This window comes from Telopea speciosissima, chromosome 6 (assembly GCF_018873765.1).
Source record: "Telopea speciosissima isolate NSW1024214 ecotype Mountain lineage chromosome 6, Tspe_v1, whole genome shotgun sequence".
NCBI classification, from domain to species: domain Eukaryota; kingdom Viridiplantae; phylum Streptophyta; class Magnoliopsida; order Proteales; family Proteaceae; genus Telopea; species Telopea speciosissima.
Window position 1 is genome coordinate 66,204,779 of NC_057921.1, and position 21,959 is coordinate 66,226,737.

Genomic DNA, 21,959 nt, shown 5'->3' on the forward strand with positions numbered 1-21,959 from the left:
CTAAATTCTTAGTTTCTAACAAGTTATCTACACTCCAAGACCTTTTGTCCATATTTCATGGTAGATAGTGTCTGTAATTTCTTTGGCATCAGTGAGAGAGACTGTAAGAAGCATCAACATTGCGGTTGTGTTTGGCCGCCCTCATGGCTTTTTTGCTTACTTTTAAAGTTGTTCCGAGGTAGCCTCCTGTTGTTGTTTTGTTCCTGAATCTCCAAGTACAATACACATTATAATTGCTCCAAAATGTATATTATTGCCCCGTGGGCTTGTCAAAACCTGTTCTTTTTGTTTGTTTGCTTTTTTAATGAAATTAACAAAACCAGTTCTTATGATATTCATTTTAAACTGTTTAATTGAGCAGCCAGCGACCCCCAGTGATAAAGTTAAAGGCAAGGGAAGCCAAGATCAAAAGTTTTGAAATCATGATTGTTTGTTTGGGTCCTTTTAGGCGTCACAATGCCTATTTGCCACTTTGCAATATATGGTTTAGTGGTGAATAGTCCATGTGATAGAAGACTCACGTACATGTCAGTGGCATTTTTTTAATTGAAGCTATGTTCTCTATTCATTTTAAGTTGAAACTGTACCAATGAGATGTTTATGTGGTCTTCTATCATATGTACCAACTCATGTACGGTCATGTAGCAGATAGTAAAGTGATACGGCCTGGGGTTGAGTGGTCATTGTGTTGCGTTCAACTCATACTGCCTTGTGGATTCATTCCGATCCAATGACTGGTAGACGAGCTCAATTCAAAAATCAAAATTGAAAATTGTCGTTTAAAATAAAAAATATTAAAAATTCTGAGGAGTTCGTCTAACAACCATTGGATTGGCATGGAATCCATGTGGCGGCTTGTGAGTTGAGCATAGTACGATAGTCGCTCAACCCCAGGTCGCAAACGAGCTCAATCCATGATTCAGAGGCATTATTTCAAAAAACACATTGGTTTGGTTGTTTGGCAATTAAAAAATTGGCAAATCATCATTTATAGTTTTCCATTTTTCAAAGTAATTTGTCATTATCTCGAAAATTTGTATCTTAGATGGTAAGATAACCAATTACTTTGGATTTTAAATCTCTATTTTTTATTTTTCCCATTCTGTGGTAAACTTAAATCACAGACCCAGCATACAACATTTTCTCGTTGAATGTTATTTTTGAGAAGCCTTCAATTGAGGGTATCCATGTATATTCCCAGATCCTAATGGAACCCCATCTCCTATTTCTCTTGCATATTAATGTTTTTCAATGTGATAAATACCTTTCCAATCAAGGTTATAGGTATTGGTACCGGTGGCTGTAATGCCGGTACCAATTCCAATATGATACAGATCAGGCCATATTGGCCAGTATTTGGTGAAAATTAAAAAATAATTTATTTTTTGGCCGATACTCGAGATCCGTATCGGTATCGGGTACCTTTGATACCAATAGTCCAATACCTTGATCCATGTTTCTAAAAATTAGCCAGAGCTCTCCAGACATGTTTTATTAAACAAAGCAGTGTTCTAGAAGAACCTAAAGTTGCTAATCAATCGCATTCGTATCCTTAGCGGCCAAATCCTTCTCACAGGAGTGGCACTTCCACTCTATTCTTGAATTCACGCTCACTTTAAGAGCACACGTTCAATCTTCTATTTCGAATGTTTGAAAGCATGCTCTAAAGGAACCCCATTATGGATTGGGACTGTGCTTGGAGTGAAATGATTTGATTTATTTTAGCTTAGAGCCAATGATACACTTGCACATCCATGTGCACAAATAGACACGCTGTGAGGCCGCTCCCAACTTTAGATTACATCTAATTGACACTTTCAGTCGCGTAATCTCTCTGTATCTCTGTTTTGGGCATTTGGATTATATCATATATCGGAATCTATCAAAATCAAAACCCAATGATAACAGCAACTTCACAAAATACATGCCCAACCACAAGTGGCCCGTGATCCTTGATGGAAATTACCCGTCGTTTCTGCTGTCTTTTATTTCTGTTGAGATCTGAGGAACATTCCTGCACCATGTTCTCCCCTGGAAATGAATTGGTTGACCTCAACAGATACTCAGGAGATGATCTGCTACGATGGAATCAAGTGGCTCAATTGTTTTGACAGACTCACCTTTCGGAATACTGGAAACTGCCATGAAGGTGGGATTTAAAAATCTGGATAAGATCTGCAGATCCTGATTCTGGCTGATCCCATTCCAAAATATAGGATTTGGCTGCTAGGGGAACTTTGGGTCGATTAGGACTGCTTCCCCACTGATCCCGACCCAGATCGGATTGAAATCAGCTGGGACCAATCTGGATCCTGATTCCAGGTTTTCAAACCATGCATCGAAGTGGATCTTAACCCATGAAAAGCAGCGCCTAAAACGCCATTATATTCTATTAGTAACCAAATTTTACACAGGGTTATAAACCATATGACAAATACATTAACACTGACATAAAAGAGATATCAGAGGGGACCCAAAGACCCACTAGAAAAAGCAAAGGAGGAGAGATAGTGGTACAGTAGAGGAGCTAGCAATTGGAAGTTCTAAAGAGAGAATGCATGCAAGGAGCATAGAAGATGGAATTTCAGAGTCAATCACCTAGGAATACCCTGGAAACTCAACTGGATAGGTGTTGCTAAAAGTTCCTTGGACCATTAGTCTGGTCCATGGTATTGCTCAGGTCCATCGAGTGTACAAAAGGTTCAATTCAGGAACAGTGCACCCAGGAAGTAAAGTCTACATGATCAAACTGGCATCAGGACCGCATGAAAATCTCCTCGCAGAAATATGTCCAAAAACTCTTCCTAGTATATCTCAGTTGCTTAAAGAACATTTTCCTTTCTTGCAGTAAGCAAGCAGTATTCAAAATTTACCAAAGTATATTCCTTTCCAGCCAACCATTATGAGAAGCACGGCGTTTATGTGCAGGTTGGAAAATTGCATACTTTTATAAATTAATACCTTAAATGCTTTGCATAAACTGTACATTGCTCCCGCTAAATTGGGGACTACATCTACATTACAGAGTGCAGCTTTTAAGTCAATGCAAACTCTTCTTGTTGCTCAGAAAGCCGGCCTTCTCCGGAAGGAAGAAGAATCTGTTTGATTTCTTCAGCACCAAGTGTCTCATACTCAAGTAGTGCGTTTGCAAGTGCATGTAATGCCTTCTCTTGCTGAAAAATGTTAAATTAAACAGTTAGTCCTTGGTCCTTGCACCTCTTGCTTCTACAAAGATAACACAAGGGTGTTCCCAAGTTCCAAAGGTTGCAAAAGACACGATCGATGCAAAATGATATCAGACCAATGAGTTCAGACAACATTATACTCCTGCAGAGGATTTACCTCACTCTTTCTTTTAAACTTAATTCCTGTGAAAATCTATATAATTGTCAATCTTTATGATAACATCACCAATTCTGAGCATCCAGGTCATTCAGCACTGGTGTCTGATGCCCTGAACGGCAACAACAAGCCAGTCCAATGTTTCACAGAAAACAATGGGGGTTACCTAATGCCAGACTCAGTCGATAGACTGCTCAAAAGATACTAGGAATGTCAAGCACACCCAATAAATGTAGACGGTAGGGAAAATCTACAACTAGCCAACTCATACACATTATGCAGCTGTAGGTGCAGGCGATCGGCAATCACGTGAGGTCATCTACACCAAAAAACTGATTCAAAGATCCTGACTATTTAATTTGTTACATTAATTTCCATGGACAGAAATGGAAGCAAGAATCCCATAAAAGGATAAAATACCTAAAGGTTAGAATCACACAATCAGGTCAACTTTTGGCCAAAGCAATTTCCTATGTGGGTCCCATACACCTAAACACATGCAATGTGGACAACTCTACAGGTAGCATTCTCAAATGGCAGGGACATTCATATGTAATCCAGGAGGCTGCAAGCAAAGTAACCCTCGGACCTGTCCCTGTACCAAACCAACCCCCTCCCTAAAACGGAGAAGAGAGAAAGAGAGAGAGCCAAGATACATCCATCACCTGCTTAAGATTTAAAACAGGTGTTCAAGGCCTAGGTAAAACAATTTTCGCAGCATATTCCGACTACAATTAGTTTCTGCTCTTCTAAATTAAGGAAATCATATAAACAAACCTTCTTCAGTAGGGCTTTCACACGATCATATGCTTCTCTCAGGAGTTTAACAACCTGCAAAATTCAAACTACAATTTTAAAAACCTCATAGAGAGTATTTACATCACCTAAGAAAACAAAAAACAGACAACTATTCAAACTCCTCAAGATCCAAGGACATACTTCCGCGTCAATGCGTGATTGCATCTCTGAACCTGGTCGCTCTTTAATATAAACTGGACCAATAGTTTCACTCATTCCGCAAGTTGATACCTGTCAGAAAAGATTGACCATAAAACACTACAAAAACTATGCGAATGAAAGAGTGATATCAGTGTAGTTAGGCTTGCCTAAACATTTAAGAACACAACCAGCTGCATCATTATGGTCCAGGCTGACAGGCGCCTAGTATATCATTTATAAAAGAACCACGTGTGGGTTGTTAACGTTACAATAATGTACCATGGGGGTACAGTGTGGTGGGTGCCATGATACGGGAGTGTCTTTATCGTGGCAGGTTACTTTAGTTGGAGTTGGTTTATGTTTTTCCTAGTTAGATTAGTTTTCTTTCCCTATTCCAGCTAGGTATCTAAAGTTGTATTCTGTTAAGGATTCTTTTGCTTGCTCTCTAAGTTGTAACTTCATATTATAAATACAAGTGGTAGAGCGGACTGCAGAGATATCATCATATTGAGTCTGCTAATTCTCTGTGCACTCTCACCTCTTCCTTCCTCAAACTTTTTCTTCTCTCTATTTTGGTTGATGGTATTTATGCATCGATATTGTAACATGGTATCAGAGCTCCAATTATTAGTAATCAATCCCATCAAACTGCTGTTTCGATAGTCAAGTCAAGAACCCTTCTCGGTTTCTAGTTGCAGCACCTTATGCCGCCTATCTATTGCATATTGCCCTAGTTTATATGAAACGAAATTGAACGAGGACATTCTTCTATTTACTACTGCTAATGAAGATATCTCTCCTTGGAGATCGGTCTACATGCATCTGAGAGCTGTGGATCTGGTTTTTTGATGATTCAGTTGGAAGATATTGAGATCTGAAAATTTTCTCAATCCAGCCAATTGGTGTTGGCCAATTTTTGAGACCTTGTTAGGCTTCCCCTAAGGTACACTCGATCCAGGTTAGGAAAATTTTTTATGGTTTGATTTGCTGAAGTTATTTTTCTCTCTACCAACCCGCTGTACTCTGTTTTTGAGTTAATTTTCTGGACGGGTTTTTGTAAAATTACTTTTGACCTGTCCAATTGCTCAGCCTACCCTTTTGGGCTTTGTTTACCCTCGTCAAGATGGACCTTCTATCCAATTTTCAGATCCATCTGACCTGTTTTGATACTGCTACTTAATTATCACGCAATCCTGGGTTTCAAGGTCTCGGTTTGTCCAAGTGGTTGCTGCCGGCTGGTTGGTTCTACTTAGCACAGTGCTGAGGCTGAGTATTGAACTATAGCTCATGCTACAACTGCAGCTGAACTGATGTGGTTGAAATCATTACTCCAAGAGTTGAGATTTCCAGTCACTTCGCCTATGAAGATGTTTTGTGATAACCAGGCTGCTATCTACATTGTCAGTAATCAAATGTTTCACAAGAGAACCAAGCACATTAAGGTTGACTGTCATTTTGTAAAGAATTCCGTCATGAACAAGCTGATTGCTACACCATTTGTTTATTTTGCTGATCAACTAGGTGAAGTCTTTACCAAACCTCTGTTTGGTCCTGCATTCCAGAAAGTTTGTTTCAAGCTGGGCATGGGTGACTTGTATACTCCAGCTTGAGGAGGAGCATTAATTTTACAACAATGTACCGTGAGGGTACAATGGGGTGTGTGTCACGATAGGGGTAGTGTCCCTATCGTGGCTGGTTACTTTAGTTGGAGTTGGTTTATGTTTTTCCAAGTTATATCTTTCCTAGTTAGATTACTTTTCTTTTCCTATTCCAGCTAGGTATCTAAAGTTCTATTCTGTTAAGGATTCTTTTGCTAGCTCTCTAAGTTGTAACTTGTAACTTCATATTATAAATACAAGGGGTAGAGGGGACTGCAGAGATATCGAGTCTGCCAATTCTCTGTGTAGTCTCACCTCTTCCTTCCTCAACCTTTCTCTTCTCTCTGTTTCAGTTGCCGATATTTAGACACTGATATTGTAACATGGGTATTTAATGTAAAAGTTCAGCCTCCTCCTTACACCTGGTATGTCAACGTTCCCAGGTCATGTAAGATCGCTAGGTGGTTTGAGTGCTTTATGGGGCAGGGCGGGCGGGTGGGTGGGTGGGTTGGTTGGCAAATAATTAACATGGTCAGGTTCACTATTTGGCAAAACCAATCCAAAATTGACAGATTGCCATCACTAATTCCACTCACCCCCCCCCCCCCCCAAAACAAAAAAAAGAAGTAAAAGACCCGTGAGGTGTAAAATAACGCAGCATCATGCCATTACCTTAATGCTTTGACAACCCTAACTACTACCATTTAAAATGAACCCATGGATGCAGGAAGACTTCATTCCAAACAAGTTTCAGCAACAGAAAGTCATGGGAGGTGTAAGATAACTCCAGATATTGAAAAAGTTTCAAGTGTAACAATTAACTCCAGAAGGAATATCATTTTAGAATGGATTAACTATAGCAATAAAGTTTGAAATAGAAAAACGATTCTTAGCAAGAATGTTGGACTCATGATCTCTTAACGAAAATCTTCTTACGGAAAGTTAATTATGGGAAATACTTGTAAAAGAGTACAGGAAGTACCATATATTGTGCAAGCTCAGTTGCTGTTAGAAGATCACTACTTGCTCCAGTTGTGATATGTTCCAGACCAAAGATAAGCTCTTCGGCAACTCTCCCACCCATACAAACATCAAGACGTGCCAATAACTGCTTCTTGCTAACTGATGTCTCATCATTTGAGGGGAGCTGTGTAACCATGCCTAATGCAGACCCCCGTGGAATTATTGTTGCCTTATGAATGGGGTGTGCACCATCGGTGTTGAATGCAACAATTGCATGACCACTCTCATGATATGCAGTGAGCTGAAAAGAAACATAAATAGATGTTTTAAAACAATGTTTTGTTGTTAGATGGCATGGGTTTAGATATCGGTTAGTGAGTCCAACCATGCAGGCATGCAAATTCATACTTAATCGGGAATAAATTTTAGTTATTAACGATACATATAGAAAAGTATATGCATCTAAAGAAAATAAAAACTATATCTATTAATGGTAGAAATCATCAAGTTGATCACATGTTTGCTGTACTCATGATGGTACTCCCTAGTCAGAAGTTATAGCATGTATATAACCAGTCGTCATTAAAGATACAAGGAAGACATACACAGATACATCCATGTCAATCTGAAAGGTTAACAAGCCAAGCAGATTTACTTGGGGTGGGGATCCAATGTTCATGGCAACAATCTTATTCTATTGGTTCCAAAAATCCTAGGGATCTCCCTTGGATAATTTAGATTTTATCTCTTGCAAACTAAATCAGATGAGTAGGCGTCTAGGCAGCAAGGAAACAATTTCCAAGAAAGAACATCAGGAGAAGTTGGAAAGACCCCAAAATTCAGCACATACTATTTTTTATGTACCCAAAAATAGATTTGGTTTCTGTAAGTTTGGACTGTATCCTATATTTGCTACAGAACTCAGGAGCACTTGTTGAAGGCCAGATGATAAAGGTTGTGCACTTTTTTATGGATGCATGTTTCCCCTCATCAAGCTTTTCCCCTGCTTTCACTGACCCCATTCACGCAAGTGGAACTTACCAACGATCGAAAAATGTGCTAGGTAAGGATTCAAACATCATCATAAGAAGATAATGACCGATAGATTAAGCCTAAAGAATCCAAAAAAAAAAACGGAAGTAGAAAAATTTGAATTCAGAGGTTCATAATTCTTCCTGTCTAAAAGGACATGGTGGCTCAATTGATTAGGATTTCCAAGAAGCTCTACGTATGAGCAACCATGTATGAGCAACCCATCGAGAACCAAAAGGATCTAGGAAGCTTCCACCTCTTTTTTAGGGCTTGTAATCCGTCTCGTAATTAGTCAATATAGTCCATTATTTCTGAAATCAAATAAAAAAGTGGGAGCAGTACCTTCCACTGGCCATTTTGATGGCAAAAGATTCAACTTTTGGCTTTGGTCACAAGCAAAAATGGAAATATTTATGTGCTTCTGGTTGAAATCACTCTAAAATTTAATGACTTCAGTTGATTAAATGAAAAGAAAAATAATTTTGATTTCAAGCTAAATTTGTTATCTCATTCCAAGATTGACCATATACCCACAGCAAACCCGCCTTGCATTAAAAAAACTGTAAGGGCAAGAATTCTGTGGGGGAGTGTGGCCCCGGTGGCCCCTGTACACGCGCGCGGCATCAACAGGGTGGTCATTACTGCCTTTCATGGGGGCGGGCGGTCATTTCCAACACCCCCCCCCCCCACACCCAAAAAAAAAAAAATGTCTGTAATGTAGCTTATATTCAAGTGCTGATAAGCTTAGGAAACCAGAGATATTACTACAGAAATCAGAGAACTGAGCTCTAGACTGAACCATAGCTTGAATGTTGTCCTGAAAATATGCTTACCTTTTTAGATTCTTCTGATATGAACATTGTTTTCCTCTCAGTACCCATAACTATCCTGTCCTTCGCAAACTCAAGCTGTGTCGCAGTTAACTTCTCAACACCTTCAACAGCAGCTTTAATGGCTGCAATGTTTACCAGGTTCGCCAGATCTAATGCAATGAAGAAAAAAAATATGAGAGAAAGAGAGAGGGAGCATTATTCACAAAACTAGCTCCAGATGGCAGAGTACTCCTATGATGATTGTGTCAGCTTTCTTCATGAGCGTGTTCTTGATGGCAAAACAAACCTACAATGGTAAGAAGAAGGGAAAAAAATCTGTACATTAATTGCAATAGAACAAAATGTTGAAGGCACACCTGCACCATTGAACCCAGGGGTACCACGTGCAATTGCTTTGATGTCCACGTCATCAGCCAATGGTTTGTCCTGTAAATAGAGCTCCAATATCTCTTGGCGACCCCGTACATCAGGACTCGGAACAACAATCTGCAAAGCATTTGCCAAGCTCCACAGTCAATACTGACTAATCACATAATGCTAAATTATATTTCAATTCTAAAAGGTAAGACCATGAATGTGGCAAGAGGCACTCTCCATGGTAGACTTGATAATATTTACTACAACAGGATTTGAAAATTAGATGCTGAAAGATGTATGAATTTCCTGAAAATCTAAGTCTCAGAACCTTGAGAAAGATTCCTACTGAACTTTCAGTCATATAGGATCACAGACTTGCTTTGTCACTGAGGTATTATGGTATATCCTAGCTGATACAGGAGAGTAGACGCCGCCGGAGGTTTCTCATATTCTTGCAGTGCGTATCATTAGCATCTTCTGGAAACATCCCATTTCAATGGGTCCCAAGCTCAGCCAACTTATAACCAGCGAGTTAGCTGAGTGGGTATGCATAGACAAGAACTGTATATTGGTCCTTGTAAAACTGTGTCGTCTTCATTCTCTCTACTTGTTGGATGTGTTGTATGTGCTACTTATATGTGTTCTTGCCATCCATGGCCTTGTCTCTGGACAATATTTACTTTTCCTACTAAAAATTTCCTCACCAACAATCTGAATAACAGAAGAGTTCAAGTCCATCCACAGATTAATCCTTCCATGACCATAAGTTTGTATTCTCAATGTTCTGACTGGGAAAAAAAAATGGAGCCAGGTTTCTATTGCTGTACCTTGTAAGACATTCCAAGAAGTTTGCACATAAATAGATAGACATAAGCATGGTTGATGTTCGTGAACTTCCAATTGACCATTTTTCATAATCATATGACCTTTCCCATGACATCCAGCACTAAGTCTCCACTAAATTTTTGTTTTAGTGTTGACAGCAGAGTTCCAGTAAAACTTCCATTTCCCGAATCAAATTCAAACACCAAATCCTGTGGACACTCCTTAAAGCACAGTTCTAGTTATCTGGAAATCTTATAGGAACTTACATGCCTGTCGAATCTACCAGGCCTTGTTAAAGCTGGATCAAGAATATCTGGCAAGTTTGTTGCAGCCATTAATATTATGCCCTACAAATGAAACATTGCCAGTTTTAGATATTAATGGGAAATGAAATATCAATAAAACAAAATTGTTAGCTTCTTTAAATGTACCTCATTTTGCTCAAAACCGTCCATCTCAACAAGCAACTGATGCAATGTTTTCTTTGTATGGCCTTCCCATTGCTTCCGAGTGGACCCAACAGCATCTATTTCGTCAATGAAAATGATGCATGGTGCCTAGGAATGAGAGCAGAACATAAAAGACACAATTAGCAAAGAAATTCCAGAAGCAGCAGCAAGTACTTTATGAGAGTAACAAGTGTTTTACACCTTTAGAATAATAATTGAAGCAAGTGGGGCCAACAAGACAAAGGCTTTCTACTTGCGGTGGTCTATAGAGAGATATGCAGATATGCTGAACATCACAATATTTTATTTACTTCTTAAACAATTTATAGAATCCATATTTTTTTTTTCAAGATAGATAATGATGCAGCTCCAAGTAGGAAGAAGAAGAAGAAGAAGAAGAAGTCCTAAACTTAGGGCTTGATTAGGGAGCCATAGATTAGGATTATTATTTTCCATACTTAGTTTATTTTCCTGTTTTTAGATTGAACCGGTTCAGAATTGGTTGCACCCAATTGGTTCAATTGGTCTAATTTAAGTGAAGTGTTCCTATTGGTTAATAGGTCCTTAAATCCTATTGGCTAATATGGAATCTTCTTTTAAATTAGTTGTTTTAAGTTAGATTCTTTTAACTTAAGTTAGTAAGGTTAAATAGGTCTTTTTACTGTTTTAAGTTATTAGTTTTAGTTTTAATTCCTTCCCTTCCACGATTTTGTGAAGGAGAAGTCATTAATTTGTATTAGGATTTGGCATAAAGCCATATTATAAATAAAGCAAATCGTGGAGGCTCCCCCACATTGAATTTTGAATAAAAAAAGACTGTTTTGCTGCTGTCGAATGCTGCTGCTGCTGTTCCTGCCCCTTTGTGAGTGTATATCCTTGTGGATCTCAAGGTGGATAGGGTGGGTGGACTCCTGCGACTCCTTGCATCGAGAAGATCGGGAGGTTCCTTTAATTTTCAAGCTGCTGCCGGTGGATTCCTGCTGTAAGTTTGAAGCTTAATTTTCTGTCCCATCCATTCTTCTTTCCCCTATTCGATCCCTCTTATTTTCTGTTTGAATTTTTAAAACCCTAGATCCTAAGCCCTATCCAGCAACAACCCCTTATCAGAATCTTACCAAATTCTGATCAGTTTCCCCTCCATCAGTCCTACACTCGAACTGAACTGTAGTCCCAAATTCTCACTTAAAACCCTAGTTCTATAAAACCCTATTAAAACCCCAAACCCTAGAATCCTGATCTCATACTTCCAGCCATTCAAATCCAAGCCCCTTCCACTCGAACCTCCCTCCTACACATCTGAACACTCGACCCTAACCCCTGGTTCAGATTTCCTTTATAAACCCTAGTTCTGACTACTTTGCTGTTTCCCTAAAACCGAAAACCCTAACTCCAAAAATTCTGGACTCTGAATTTTGATTCAAATCTGTGTCAAATCTGTCTTAATAGCTTCCTCTAAGCCTGCCTATTAAAATCAGATTTAATTTACCCCATTCCCCCATACCTAACCCTAGAATTTAACCTAAAAACCCTAATTCTGCCCAATCAAACCAGCAGCCCTTTTAGATCCTATTGCTTGGCCTCTAGTGGGATTTTTCTCCTATCTAGAGCTACATTAGATAAAGGCACAGGACATTAATAGGTGAAACCTAATTCATTGCATTAAAAAAATACAATAAATAAGTTACCTGACTACACTGCCATCAAGAAGAAAAGATTATTGAAAAATGTGAAACCCGCAGATACATTATGAATGCCTTTTGAGGTAGTCATGCCATTGAGTCATCAACCTTGTATTACCACATGACAAAATCCACCATTCCATTAAACTTGGTTCTAAGTTCTAACACCACATAAGTGTTGTTTACGTATTTAATACCCTTGAGGTGTTTACACTGTTCTCGCATATATTAGTTTTTATATTTACCATTGTCCTAGCAAGAATGACATCTCACACTTTGGTTCCTAATAATGTTCTGGAAAAACTGAAATCTCAGATGATCTTCAGGATGTGAAGCCTCTATCCTATGGAGCTATCATTTCCCCATTTCCTTCATTCGGATTTATGAGAACCACTAAGAAATTCAGATTCTATCAGATCCCATCACCATTTACATCCCTAGGAGTACATGCAGATTTTCATCCATTAGACCATTACACTGTTGCTATTTTCCCCTTCTAGAGCTATTGCATCACAATAGAACATGTTTTCAACTTACACATAGTCATGTTTTAGCTCCGATATAAATAATCCATTTCAATTTAGAAACAAATACTTGTATAACAGCAGGTTGTTGCAAGCTTAAGCACCAACGACAAACAAAAATAAAATAAAATAATAAGTTTTGGCAAAATAGCTTTTGCGCAGCACAAGTAGGAAGGGCTTCTTGCACGGCCCTCTCTCATTGTGTCACAGGGATGATGTGGCTATTCCGACAGTCGAATAGAGAGAACATGAACTGGATTATCAATATGTCAATATTTTTCAGTCTCATCCAATCTATCATCCCCCCAGTATATTGGCATGCATCCTTGTGTATGTCCATGAATGCTTACTTACTGGTACTCGGACCATTACCGTGCATTCTCCCAACTCTCTAATTTTTCAAAGCTCTATTTTGCCACTTGGAAAACGCTGTTTGGGATTAAATTTGATATGTGAGCAGAGGACCTTGGGGTCTACTTGTCCACAGAATTTGGGCTCCACCAAACTGCCATGTGGCAGATATTTGGGGCTTCTGTGGTCAAGGTGGGTCCTGCAGGAACCAAGAGCTCAAAGTTTTTTCAAGATGAAATTAAGAGAACAGATAGTTCACCCAATTACACATGGTATTAACTAACCGCAATAAAGTTTGTAAGAAATAAATATAAGAATCAGAGATCAATCTCAGACTTGTAGCAAATGAAATTTTCATACGGTTATTGAAGAATTTTGAAAATTTATTTTACAACAGAAACCATGTAAAAAAGAGTTCATCTGTCAGAAAATAAGAAGAACCTTCTTCTTAGCAGCTTGGAATAATGACCGTACACGCCGAGCACCAACCCCAACAAACCTGGCGTACAAAAGTAGCATGACAAGAGTTTATACTAACAAACAATAAAAATAATTACAACCTACGACATCTAGTCATGTAACACTGTTTTTTTGTGAACAAGTGTTTCAGAAAAATTATTGTTATATCCTGCAGACTGGGGGAAAGGAGAACTAAGGGAAATCTAAGGATAGGGTCATTTGGTTATCTTTTTGAGAAATTATATGACAATTTGAGAAACCAATCCCATCCCCCACAACTTGTCATACCCCTCCCGGGGGAAGAGAAATCAGACAAAGCACAACCTCTCTTATTTCCCATGTACCTAGTTATAATACCCAATTGCAGCTGGGGAACCAAACAACCAAAAAAAAAAATTCTGTTTAATTTTATTTTAGTTTTTCTACATCAGCGAAACGAGCTAGGGGGAGCTTGGTGCTTTTCTTTGCTTCTCCTTTCCTCTCCTTTTCCTTTTCATTTGCCCAAGAAGGTAGCAAAATACTCATAACGCTTCCATAAGGATGATGGCTTACTTGATACTTGGTAACCGTTTGCCCCCATTTTTATGGAAAATGACATGCAATTCTAAAAAACATATTTTATTGTTTTGAGAAAATTCGATTTAAATTGCTTCCGATCTTATTCATTGAAGTGGTAGGCTGTATCTAGCTATTACTAAAAGCTAATTTTCCAACTTAGTTCTTAATATAATTAATATGCCAAAACATCATTCAACTTCAAACTGCGTAAATCCTGCTACAGTATCAGGGATCGGAAAATATTTTCAAGATGAAGCTGATTTAAAGTGATGGTGGTGATACAGTTACACCATTAGATCAGCTGAACATAGGAAGAGTTGTTGAGTTTCTAACTAGTTGTTCTAGGTACTGTGGAAAATTTTAATAGCTTCAACATAGTTGAGAATAGGAGCCATTTTAATTGAGTCATTAAGTGGACTTCCTTTAATGCAGTCCAAGATAAGTCCTTTTACCAATTTTATCAAGGGTAGGAGTTTGTAGGAAGTCAATAAAATATGGGATGTAGGATCAGTAACACATGCAGGTTGCTATTAAACATAAGTATTGTTGTTCCTGCAAGAAATCATTAAGCTAATAACAGGAGCTAGGCTGTTTTCGCTGCTGATTGATGCTATAATTGTCCTCTTTACATTATTTGCTTAGTTCTCCATCATATTACAGACAGAACTCCATTCTTGACCTCTGTATGGTACTTCTTGATTAGTTGATCAGATTCTTGACTTCAAGAACAACTTTCTAATTACATTTGAAAAATCTTCAATTCTGATTAAGATTTATGCAATTCAATTGAAATCCGCTAGCCCACTAGCAAGTTGGTTTACTCTTCAAGAATCCAACCCTTTGCCTCTTTGATTCAAGAGAGATCTACCCTTTGTCTAGCTCCAATTATCTTGCATTTCAAGCTTGATTGATTTCATTTCAGCTAGTTTCCTTTGATTTCTGCCCTCAAAACCTAACCATAAACTCCCATTTTCTTCCATAATTTCAATCTTTCTTTAATTGGGTTCAACCCCTAGATTACCTAGCAATCAAAACTGATACCTAATTGCACCTTAAAATCCCTAATTTAGTTGAAGGATTTCTAATCCATCACTCCGACTTTTGGAATAGACTGTAAGGAGCTGTCTTTCCTATGGCTAAGCTAAATGTTTGGGGTACTTCCATGCAAGGTTCGAGAACTCGTGAGATCTCGCCGAGTTTCTCGGTTTTTCAAAATATCGAGTCGAGATCACATACGCATTCTAAAAGTGCATTTTCTCGGCGAGATAACGAGATCTCGGCGAGATCTCTCCGAGATCTCTGAGTTTCTCGGTTTGACATAGGAAAATGCCCATCTAGGTCCTTTACATGAGTGCCAAATCTCGAGATCTTGCTGAAAATTCTTGGTATACAGACACCTATCTATGCCAGGAACCAAGACAGACACTTATTTATGCCTAATATCATTAAGTAAATGCTTTTGTATTTGTATTTCATTTCATTTACTTAAGATATTATTCATAAATAAGAAAATACCCCCCCATTTGAATCCAATAAAAATAGTTAAAAAATCAAATTCCAAAAGGAAAAAAAGTCAACCCCCCAGTTCAAGAACAAAAACTGGATTTTCGATGGTAGGTGCAATTTTCAACTTTCTAATGCTGGGGTTTTTCTCAAATCTAAAAATTCCATAAATCTTATTATGATAAAACATTGCTAAAAACCAAAAGTGCGGTAAAATATTCATTTGTTTTGATGTCCAAAAAATTATTTCCATTCGTGAGCGATTTTGATGACAAGATTCCAGACACCGAATTAAGTTTGACCAGGTGCATAACTCTTTCAATATAAATCAGATTTTAGCAATCTTGGACTTGTTGGAAAGCTTTCAAAACAAAGCTTTCAACAAGCAAGTTTGACGGATAACTCTTTCAATATAAATCGATTTATATCTGACTTGTGAAAGCTTTGTTTTGAAAGCTTTCCAACAAGTCCAAGATTGCTAAAATCTGATTTATATTGAAAGAGTTATGTACGCAAACTTAATTCGTGTGCACGTCGTCAAAATCTAGTTGCGTTAGAAAGTTTGAAAATTGCACCTACTCAAAATCCAATTTTGTTCTTGAACTGGGGGGTTGACTTTTTTTTCTTTTGGAATTTGATTTTTTAACTATTTTTATTGGATTCAAATAGGGGGTATTTGCTTATTTATGAATAATATCTTAAGTAAATGCAATATCATTTACTTAAATGATATTAGGCATAAATAAGTGTGTTTGTCCTGTGTCTGTCCTGGTTTCTAGGATAAGTAAGTGTCTGTCCTGCTTTCCTACTAACTGAAACTCCTATTTGGACTTAGTTTTTGCAAAATCTGATAGTGCCATTGTGTTTAAATGGCCTAAAATAGGCTGAATACCAAGTTTCAGACCCAAACTAGGTCTAAAACCCACCGAGATGAGGCTTCGAGTCGAGAAAAAAAAAAGTGCAACAACTCGGCGAGATCTCGCCGAGATCTCGACTCGACTCGACTCGGTTTTTCAAGGGTCCGAGTTGGCACCGAGACCCGAGTTTTCGAACCTTGCTTCCATCTATAACATCGACTCTAGATTAGATTCTCTGCTAGTAGGACATCTAGAGTGTCCATTTCCATTTCTATGGGGATTTTTCATGAAGAGGTTCACGTGAACCAATCCCCAAGTTATGTCTCGGAGAGGAAATCTACAAGGAGCGGTACATGAAGTTAGAAGGGAAATTGATTAGTCAAAACAACCTATGCAGATGTGGCTGCATGATGCAACCGCACATGCAGCAACAACTGCAGCCTCTAGCTCAGGCCTATTCAAAATTCAACTGTTCTCACCAGGCTCACCATGCTATGTATCCCTTTCAGTGCTTCATATCCCACCACTGGACACACAAGAATTGGGTTCGGCCATCCTAATTATCCAGTTCAATATGAAATCTTCTCCTACTACAGTACTACCTCTAGTTCACCTCCTTATCAGTCTTCTTCATCCATATAGAGTATTCAAAAGACTCCTCATTGACTTTTGTTTCACACATTTAAAGTCAATCTCCTTTTCTCATATATTCTCTTGGCTTCATTGGTTTCTGTCCATCACAATATCCACATTTTAGCTGAGTTCATCTTGCATTTTCCAGGAAAGAAATAAAACAGTGGATCTAAAAAGCATAACATCAGATGCAAGTCCTCATTCTTTTCGCAGGCATACATTAGCAGGGAAAGAGAAAATATATGAGAATGCCGGCCATCTTAGAGTAGGTCAAACATCAGTGAAAGTGAAAAACCATGTTTGCTCATCCATATGCCAATAGAAACACTATTGTGTAACGATTCTTGCCAGAATGTAATAAGAGTGGATGATGCTCATAAGATGCATTTCCCCCTTCTCTTATTCCAGAACATAAGACTTTATGTTTTATTAAAGACAGCTAGTACTTACTAGTCTCACAACAAAACTTACATTTCCTCAAACTCAGAACCAGCTCTGTAGAAAAAAGGTACACCCGCTTCTCCAGCAATAGCCTTCACAGATCCAGATGCAACAAACGGACGTAAGTTATAATCCAGCACAAAGGCATAAAAATTTAGAAACCAACATATGGATGCAGGTTGATAGTACGCTATCCAACTTCAGACTTGGAGGACATGCACCAAAACCCTTGCAATCCAATGTAATGACTCTCAACTCAAACAGAAAAAGCAGGATCACACATTCAAATAAACACTTACTTTGGCAAGCAGAGTCTTTCCAGTTCCAGGTGCTCCAGTCAAAAGAATTCCCTACAAATCAAATCAAATTAAATTCAAACGATAACTAAAAGGTAATTCAGCAGAAGAAAAGGCCAGGGAAAATGCACAACGGCAGAGGCATAATTTACTGACTCTAGAAGAACTCAAAAAAGAATTACTTCCAACAGGAAGTATCAATGGTTGATTCAATATCAATTTTAAATGGTAAGGTTGCTCCATTGTGACCAAGTGGTCGCGGACTCGTGGGTTCAAGTCGGGAAACAGCCTCTCCACAAAGCGAGGGTATTGCTGTGTACATTATGACCCTCCCCAGACCCCGCAGTGGCGGGAGCCTTGTGCACAGGGTACACCCTTTTAATCTCAATTTCAAATGGTACCATAAACCTAGCCATCAATAGCTATACACAAACATCAATGCCCACAGCCTGCCACAATGCCAAATGTAAACTGAATTCATTGACAAGAAAGGAGGTGAGGGAAGAAAGAAAGGATTGGATGTGTTTGTGTGCATTGGTGAGGGGATCTTAGATACAGGGCCATTCAAAATTCATTTACTAATGGATCTTTTATCTCTTATAGTCCATGCCGGAGATAACAGTAATCATCAAACTAATATGATATCAAACAAAATGTATTGGATTTTACCTTAAAATTGTTTGCTATAGCATACATAATTGAGAAAGATTGAAGAAGTCGACAAACCTTAGGTAACTTTCCCCCAAGGCGAGTGAACTTTGTAGGGTTTTTCAGGTATTCCACTACTTCCTCAAGTTCCTGTTTTGCATCATCACAACCTTTTACATCTTTGAAGGTCTTTACATTCTGCAGAAAAGACAATTAGTCCGTCAAATGAATAAATGTCTCAATTATACATTAGAAGAATGTCGAGAGAAAGAATGCATGACAGTAATAACTTATTTGTTGACATTTATTAGGAGTTCAATAGTGAGAAAGAATAATTGCAAAGCATTTGTATTACTTGACAGAGACAAGTTGCATGATGTACAATTAAACGGTGCACTTGCTATGCAAGATCAAACTCACACAACCATCAAAGTTTTACATGACCAGTGCGATGACTTGCACACATTCTCAGCATTTACAAAGAGATGCTATGACATATTGTAAATAACTCACCATTTCTTGACCCTGTAACTCAAACTATTGCAACCAAACAGTAAGAAATGCAAAATTAAGTGAGATTAATCTAATGACATAAAAAAAATGCAATAGAAAATCACAAGCTGAAAGCATTAAATTTAAGTGGTTTTTTTAAAGAAAGAGTAATGACCATCCACCTTCTCTGGCATTACTTCTTTGTTCAACTCCTTTGGAGCATATGAAGAACTTGAGCCAACACCAGACGTACCTATCCCACCTAAACTACCAACATATTTTTGAAGTGCAGCTGCACCCATCACCCTGGCAACAAATTTCGGAGTTAACAAACAATAAACAACTCAAGATTCCAATGAAGTTCAGACTTCTACAACCAGTAAAGCCAAAAGTGCAAAAAATTCAATGTAACATACGTATTTCTGGCGGGAACTCAACTGTCTTGACCAAACTCAAATGAATTACCACCAGAAGATTGTTATAAAATTGAACAGAAGAAACAGTCTCTAAATGCAACAATGGCAGTACAAAACATAGTCAAAGAAAAAACAACAATATTTGTGTAGACTTCAATAAATGAAGTAAACAAAATTTTACAGAAACATCGTACCACATCAGACCAACAACAACAGTAAACAAGATAGTTGAGATGAGCTCCTGTGCTATACGTGCTGATCGATTTGATGCTTTAGGATCAACCTAATACATGTAAACAGTCAAGCTCTGGATCACAAAACTGAACTGCAGTGCACAACTTGATTTCAGCAGTCCCATTGGAATAAACATAAACATCTACAATCCTATGCCCACTATTGGCGTTTCTAACACCCTTTTTTTTCAATGCTAAAAGTCAGCAAGGAAATTATGCTTATCTATTATTCCATACCATTACAACATGCAATGGCTGCTTCTCCGAAATTCCAGGGCTGACAAAGGGCTCATCCATGTTTCCCGATGCACGCTGCTTCAACTCTTGCAACTACATGTGCAGAAAGTCAATAATCAGTGATGATGATCCTACTGGAAAAAAATTAATAAGGGGAAAAGGAAGAAAATATTTAAAGAGAAGTGATGGCAGACAGGTACAGGTCTACAACAGCAATATGATTCTAAGAATAATAGTAGAGACGGTTTGTCAAAAATGACAGAACACATTTGAACTTTGAAGTAACGCAAACTGATGTATCCCACTCATGAGTCTGCTCCATAAGTTCATTTATTCTACCTCTTCCCACAGGAAGAGGATATATCTGGCATTTCCCACATCAGTCTCCATGAAAGCAGTTTTCATTTTGCGAGGTAATTAATGGTAGCTAAAAGCAATACTAAGGTCCAAAGAACAAAAATTAAAACGTAAAAAGGGGCAGAATTCTCTGCATTTTAAAGCTATAAAACAAGAGATAAGAGAGGGGTGGAGCATCCTAGGGAGGTAATATTTCTTGGTGGTTAAATTTATTGTATAGGATGGAGGGATATAGATAAATGGGAAAAAAAAATTTTAATAAAATAAAACATGAGTTGAGCTTAAAGAAACCAGTGCTCATAGGAGCAGGTATACTTTGCTGAATGTTACAACCAAACATGTGGCACATATGGGACCAACAAGAGAAATAACATCCCACAGTGATCAACCAACTACATATGCAAACAAACTGAAATAAAAAAGCATTAGCAAGGAAATCAACATTACCAATGTAGGAAGACCAGAAGGTTTTCCAGATCCCTCATCTGGAAGATATTCTGCTATAGCATCGGTAACCACCAGAGCTCGAAGATATTCAGCCACTCCTCTGCTATCTACTGCATGATCCCTTTCTTCAAAACGCTTGATCACAGACTCAGGACTGCCATGAAAAACAAAAACGCTAGCATCAGAAGCTATTGAACATGAAGTATAAGCATATAAAGATCCAAAAGAACTCTTCAAACATATAAGTTCTGTCATCTCAGCATACAATAGCTATTGGCTACTCTCCAAATAACATCTCCTTTTTCAAATACGTCAATAAGACAAATGATCTTAGAAATCTGAAAGACCAGAACCAATCCAACTCGACCCTACCACTTGTTGCACCTAATACAGCTAGCAACTGTAACTGGTAAAGAGAAGATTAAAGCTAAAAGGCAAAAACAACCAAAATTGATGGTCCATTCTACAATGTTAATCACCTGACATTACATTTGCCATAACATTCACTGTTATATTCTTCTCCCTATAGCTTCAGATGTAGTACTATAGCATGGTGCATTAATGCTTCCAACACTCACTAGAAGTTATAACAAAATGCAAGAACGAAGTAGCAAACTTGTGAGCTGCAACGAAGGAATGAAAAAACAAACAAATAAAACAACATTAATAAAGAATATAAAATTGCAGAGCGAACCTGTGCTTGTTGAGCTCAGCCAACAAAGCACTCTGCTTTGCCACGTCTTTCGGATTTGCATCAGCTTCAGCGAGAAGCCGTTCCAACCGCTTCTCCTGCCGCCAAAACGGCCACCAATTCAACCATTCTGAAGATGCAAGCTTTTCGAATCCTTTCCTTGCCGACGCCAATACTCCAAGTAGAAACACCATCAATGGAAATTTGCTGCCCGTTTTTTCTTTCTTTAGTGGACTGCCAGACTCTGGTACTACCCCCATTTCGGAGATCATTTCCTTAGCTGTCTCGGCTTCTACGACTGAGACCTCCGGCTCCGCTCTTGAGTCCTCACTATGAAATTTCTCGGATAAATCTCCATTCTGAAAGTTTTCAGTATTCAAAATCCACTCTTTCCCGGATAAGTCCGATCCAGAGCTTGAATTCGAGTTTTCAGGCTGCAATGCACGGAGAATTAAAGGACGATGCCGGTGGAATCGGGATTTGCAATTACGAGATTTAGACGATGAGAATGAGAAATATGTCAAAGAATAGGAGTTATGGATATTAATAGTGGAAAGACAAAGACGTTTTGGATCATATAAATGCGAACATGAAGGTCTGCATAGAAGAGAAGCTTGTAGAGCAGTCATGGCGGATAATTAGGGTTTATATTCTCCGTATAGTGAAAGATAAGGGTTTAGTGAAGAATAACTCAGAAATACTCTCTCTCTCTCTCTCAGTTCTCCCTCCCCCTCTGCAAGACAGAGGCAACGTTCGAGTTTCTTGGCCACACGATCCAGTCACTGAGAGGGAAAGAGTG

The 21,959-nt window shown here is 38.4% G+C and overlaps 1 protein-coding gene across 2 annotated transcripts; it reads right to left on the reverse strand.

Annotated features, from left to right (window-relative positions):
- Positions 1 to 2,929: 2,929 nt before the first annotated feature.
- Positions 2,930 to 21,835, reverse strand: LOC122665115 (ATP-dependent zinc metalloprotease FTSH 11, chloroplastic/mitochondrial). 2 transcript variants are annotated; one of them, XM_043861183.1, is made up of 17 exons: positions 21,164 to 21,835; positions 20,470 to 20,623; positions 19,666 to 19,758; positions 19,390 to 19,478; positions 18,962 to 19,085; positions 18,366 to 18,485; positions 17,643 to 17,693; positions 17,374 to 17,435; positions 13,334 to 13,391; positions 10,321 to 10,446; positions 10,156 to 10,236; positions 9,064 to 9,193; positions 8,708 to 8,856; positions 6,862 to 7,143; positions 4,282 to 4,371; positions 4,120 to 4,173; positions 2,930 to 3,173 (listed from the first exon to the last, which is right to left on the reverse strand). In XM_043861183.1, exons 1-17 carry the CDS (start codon positions 21,787 to 21,789, stop codon positions 3,036 to 3,038), a joined length of 2,427 nt encoding a protein of 808 aa, XP_043717118.1. In that variant the 5' UTR covers positions 21,790 to 21,835; the 3' UTR covers positions 2,930 to 3,035. The 2 variants fall into 2 exon arrangements, with proteins under 2 accessions (XP_043717118.1, XP_043717117.1); XM_043861182.1 differs by having other exon boundaries at positions 20,470 to 20,626.
- Between the last annotated feature and the right edge of the window lie 124 nt (positions 21,836 to 21,959).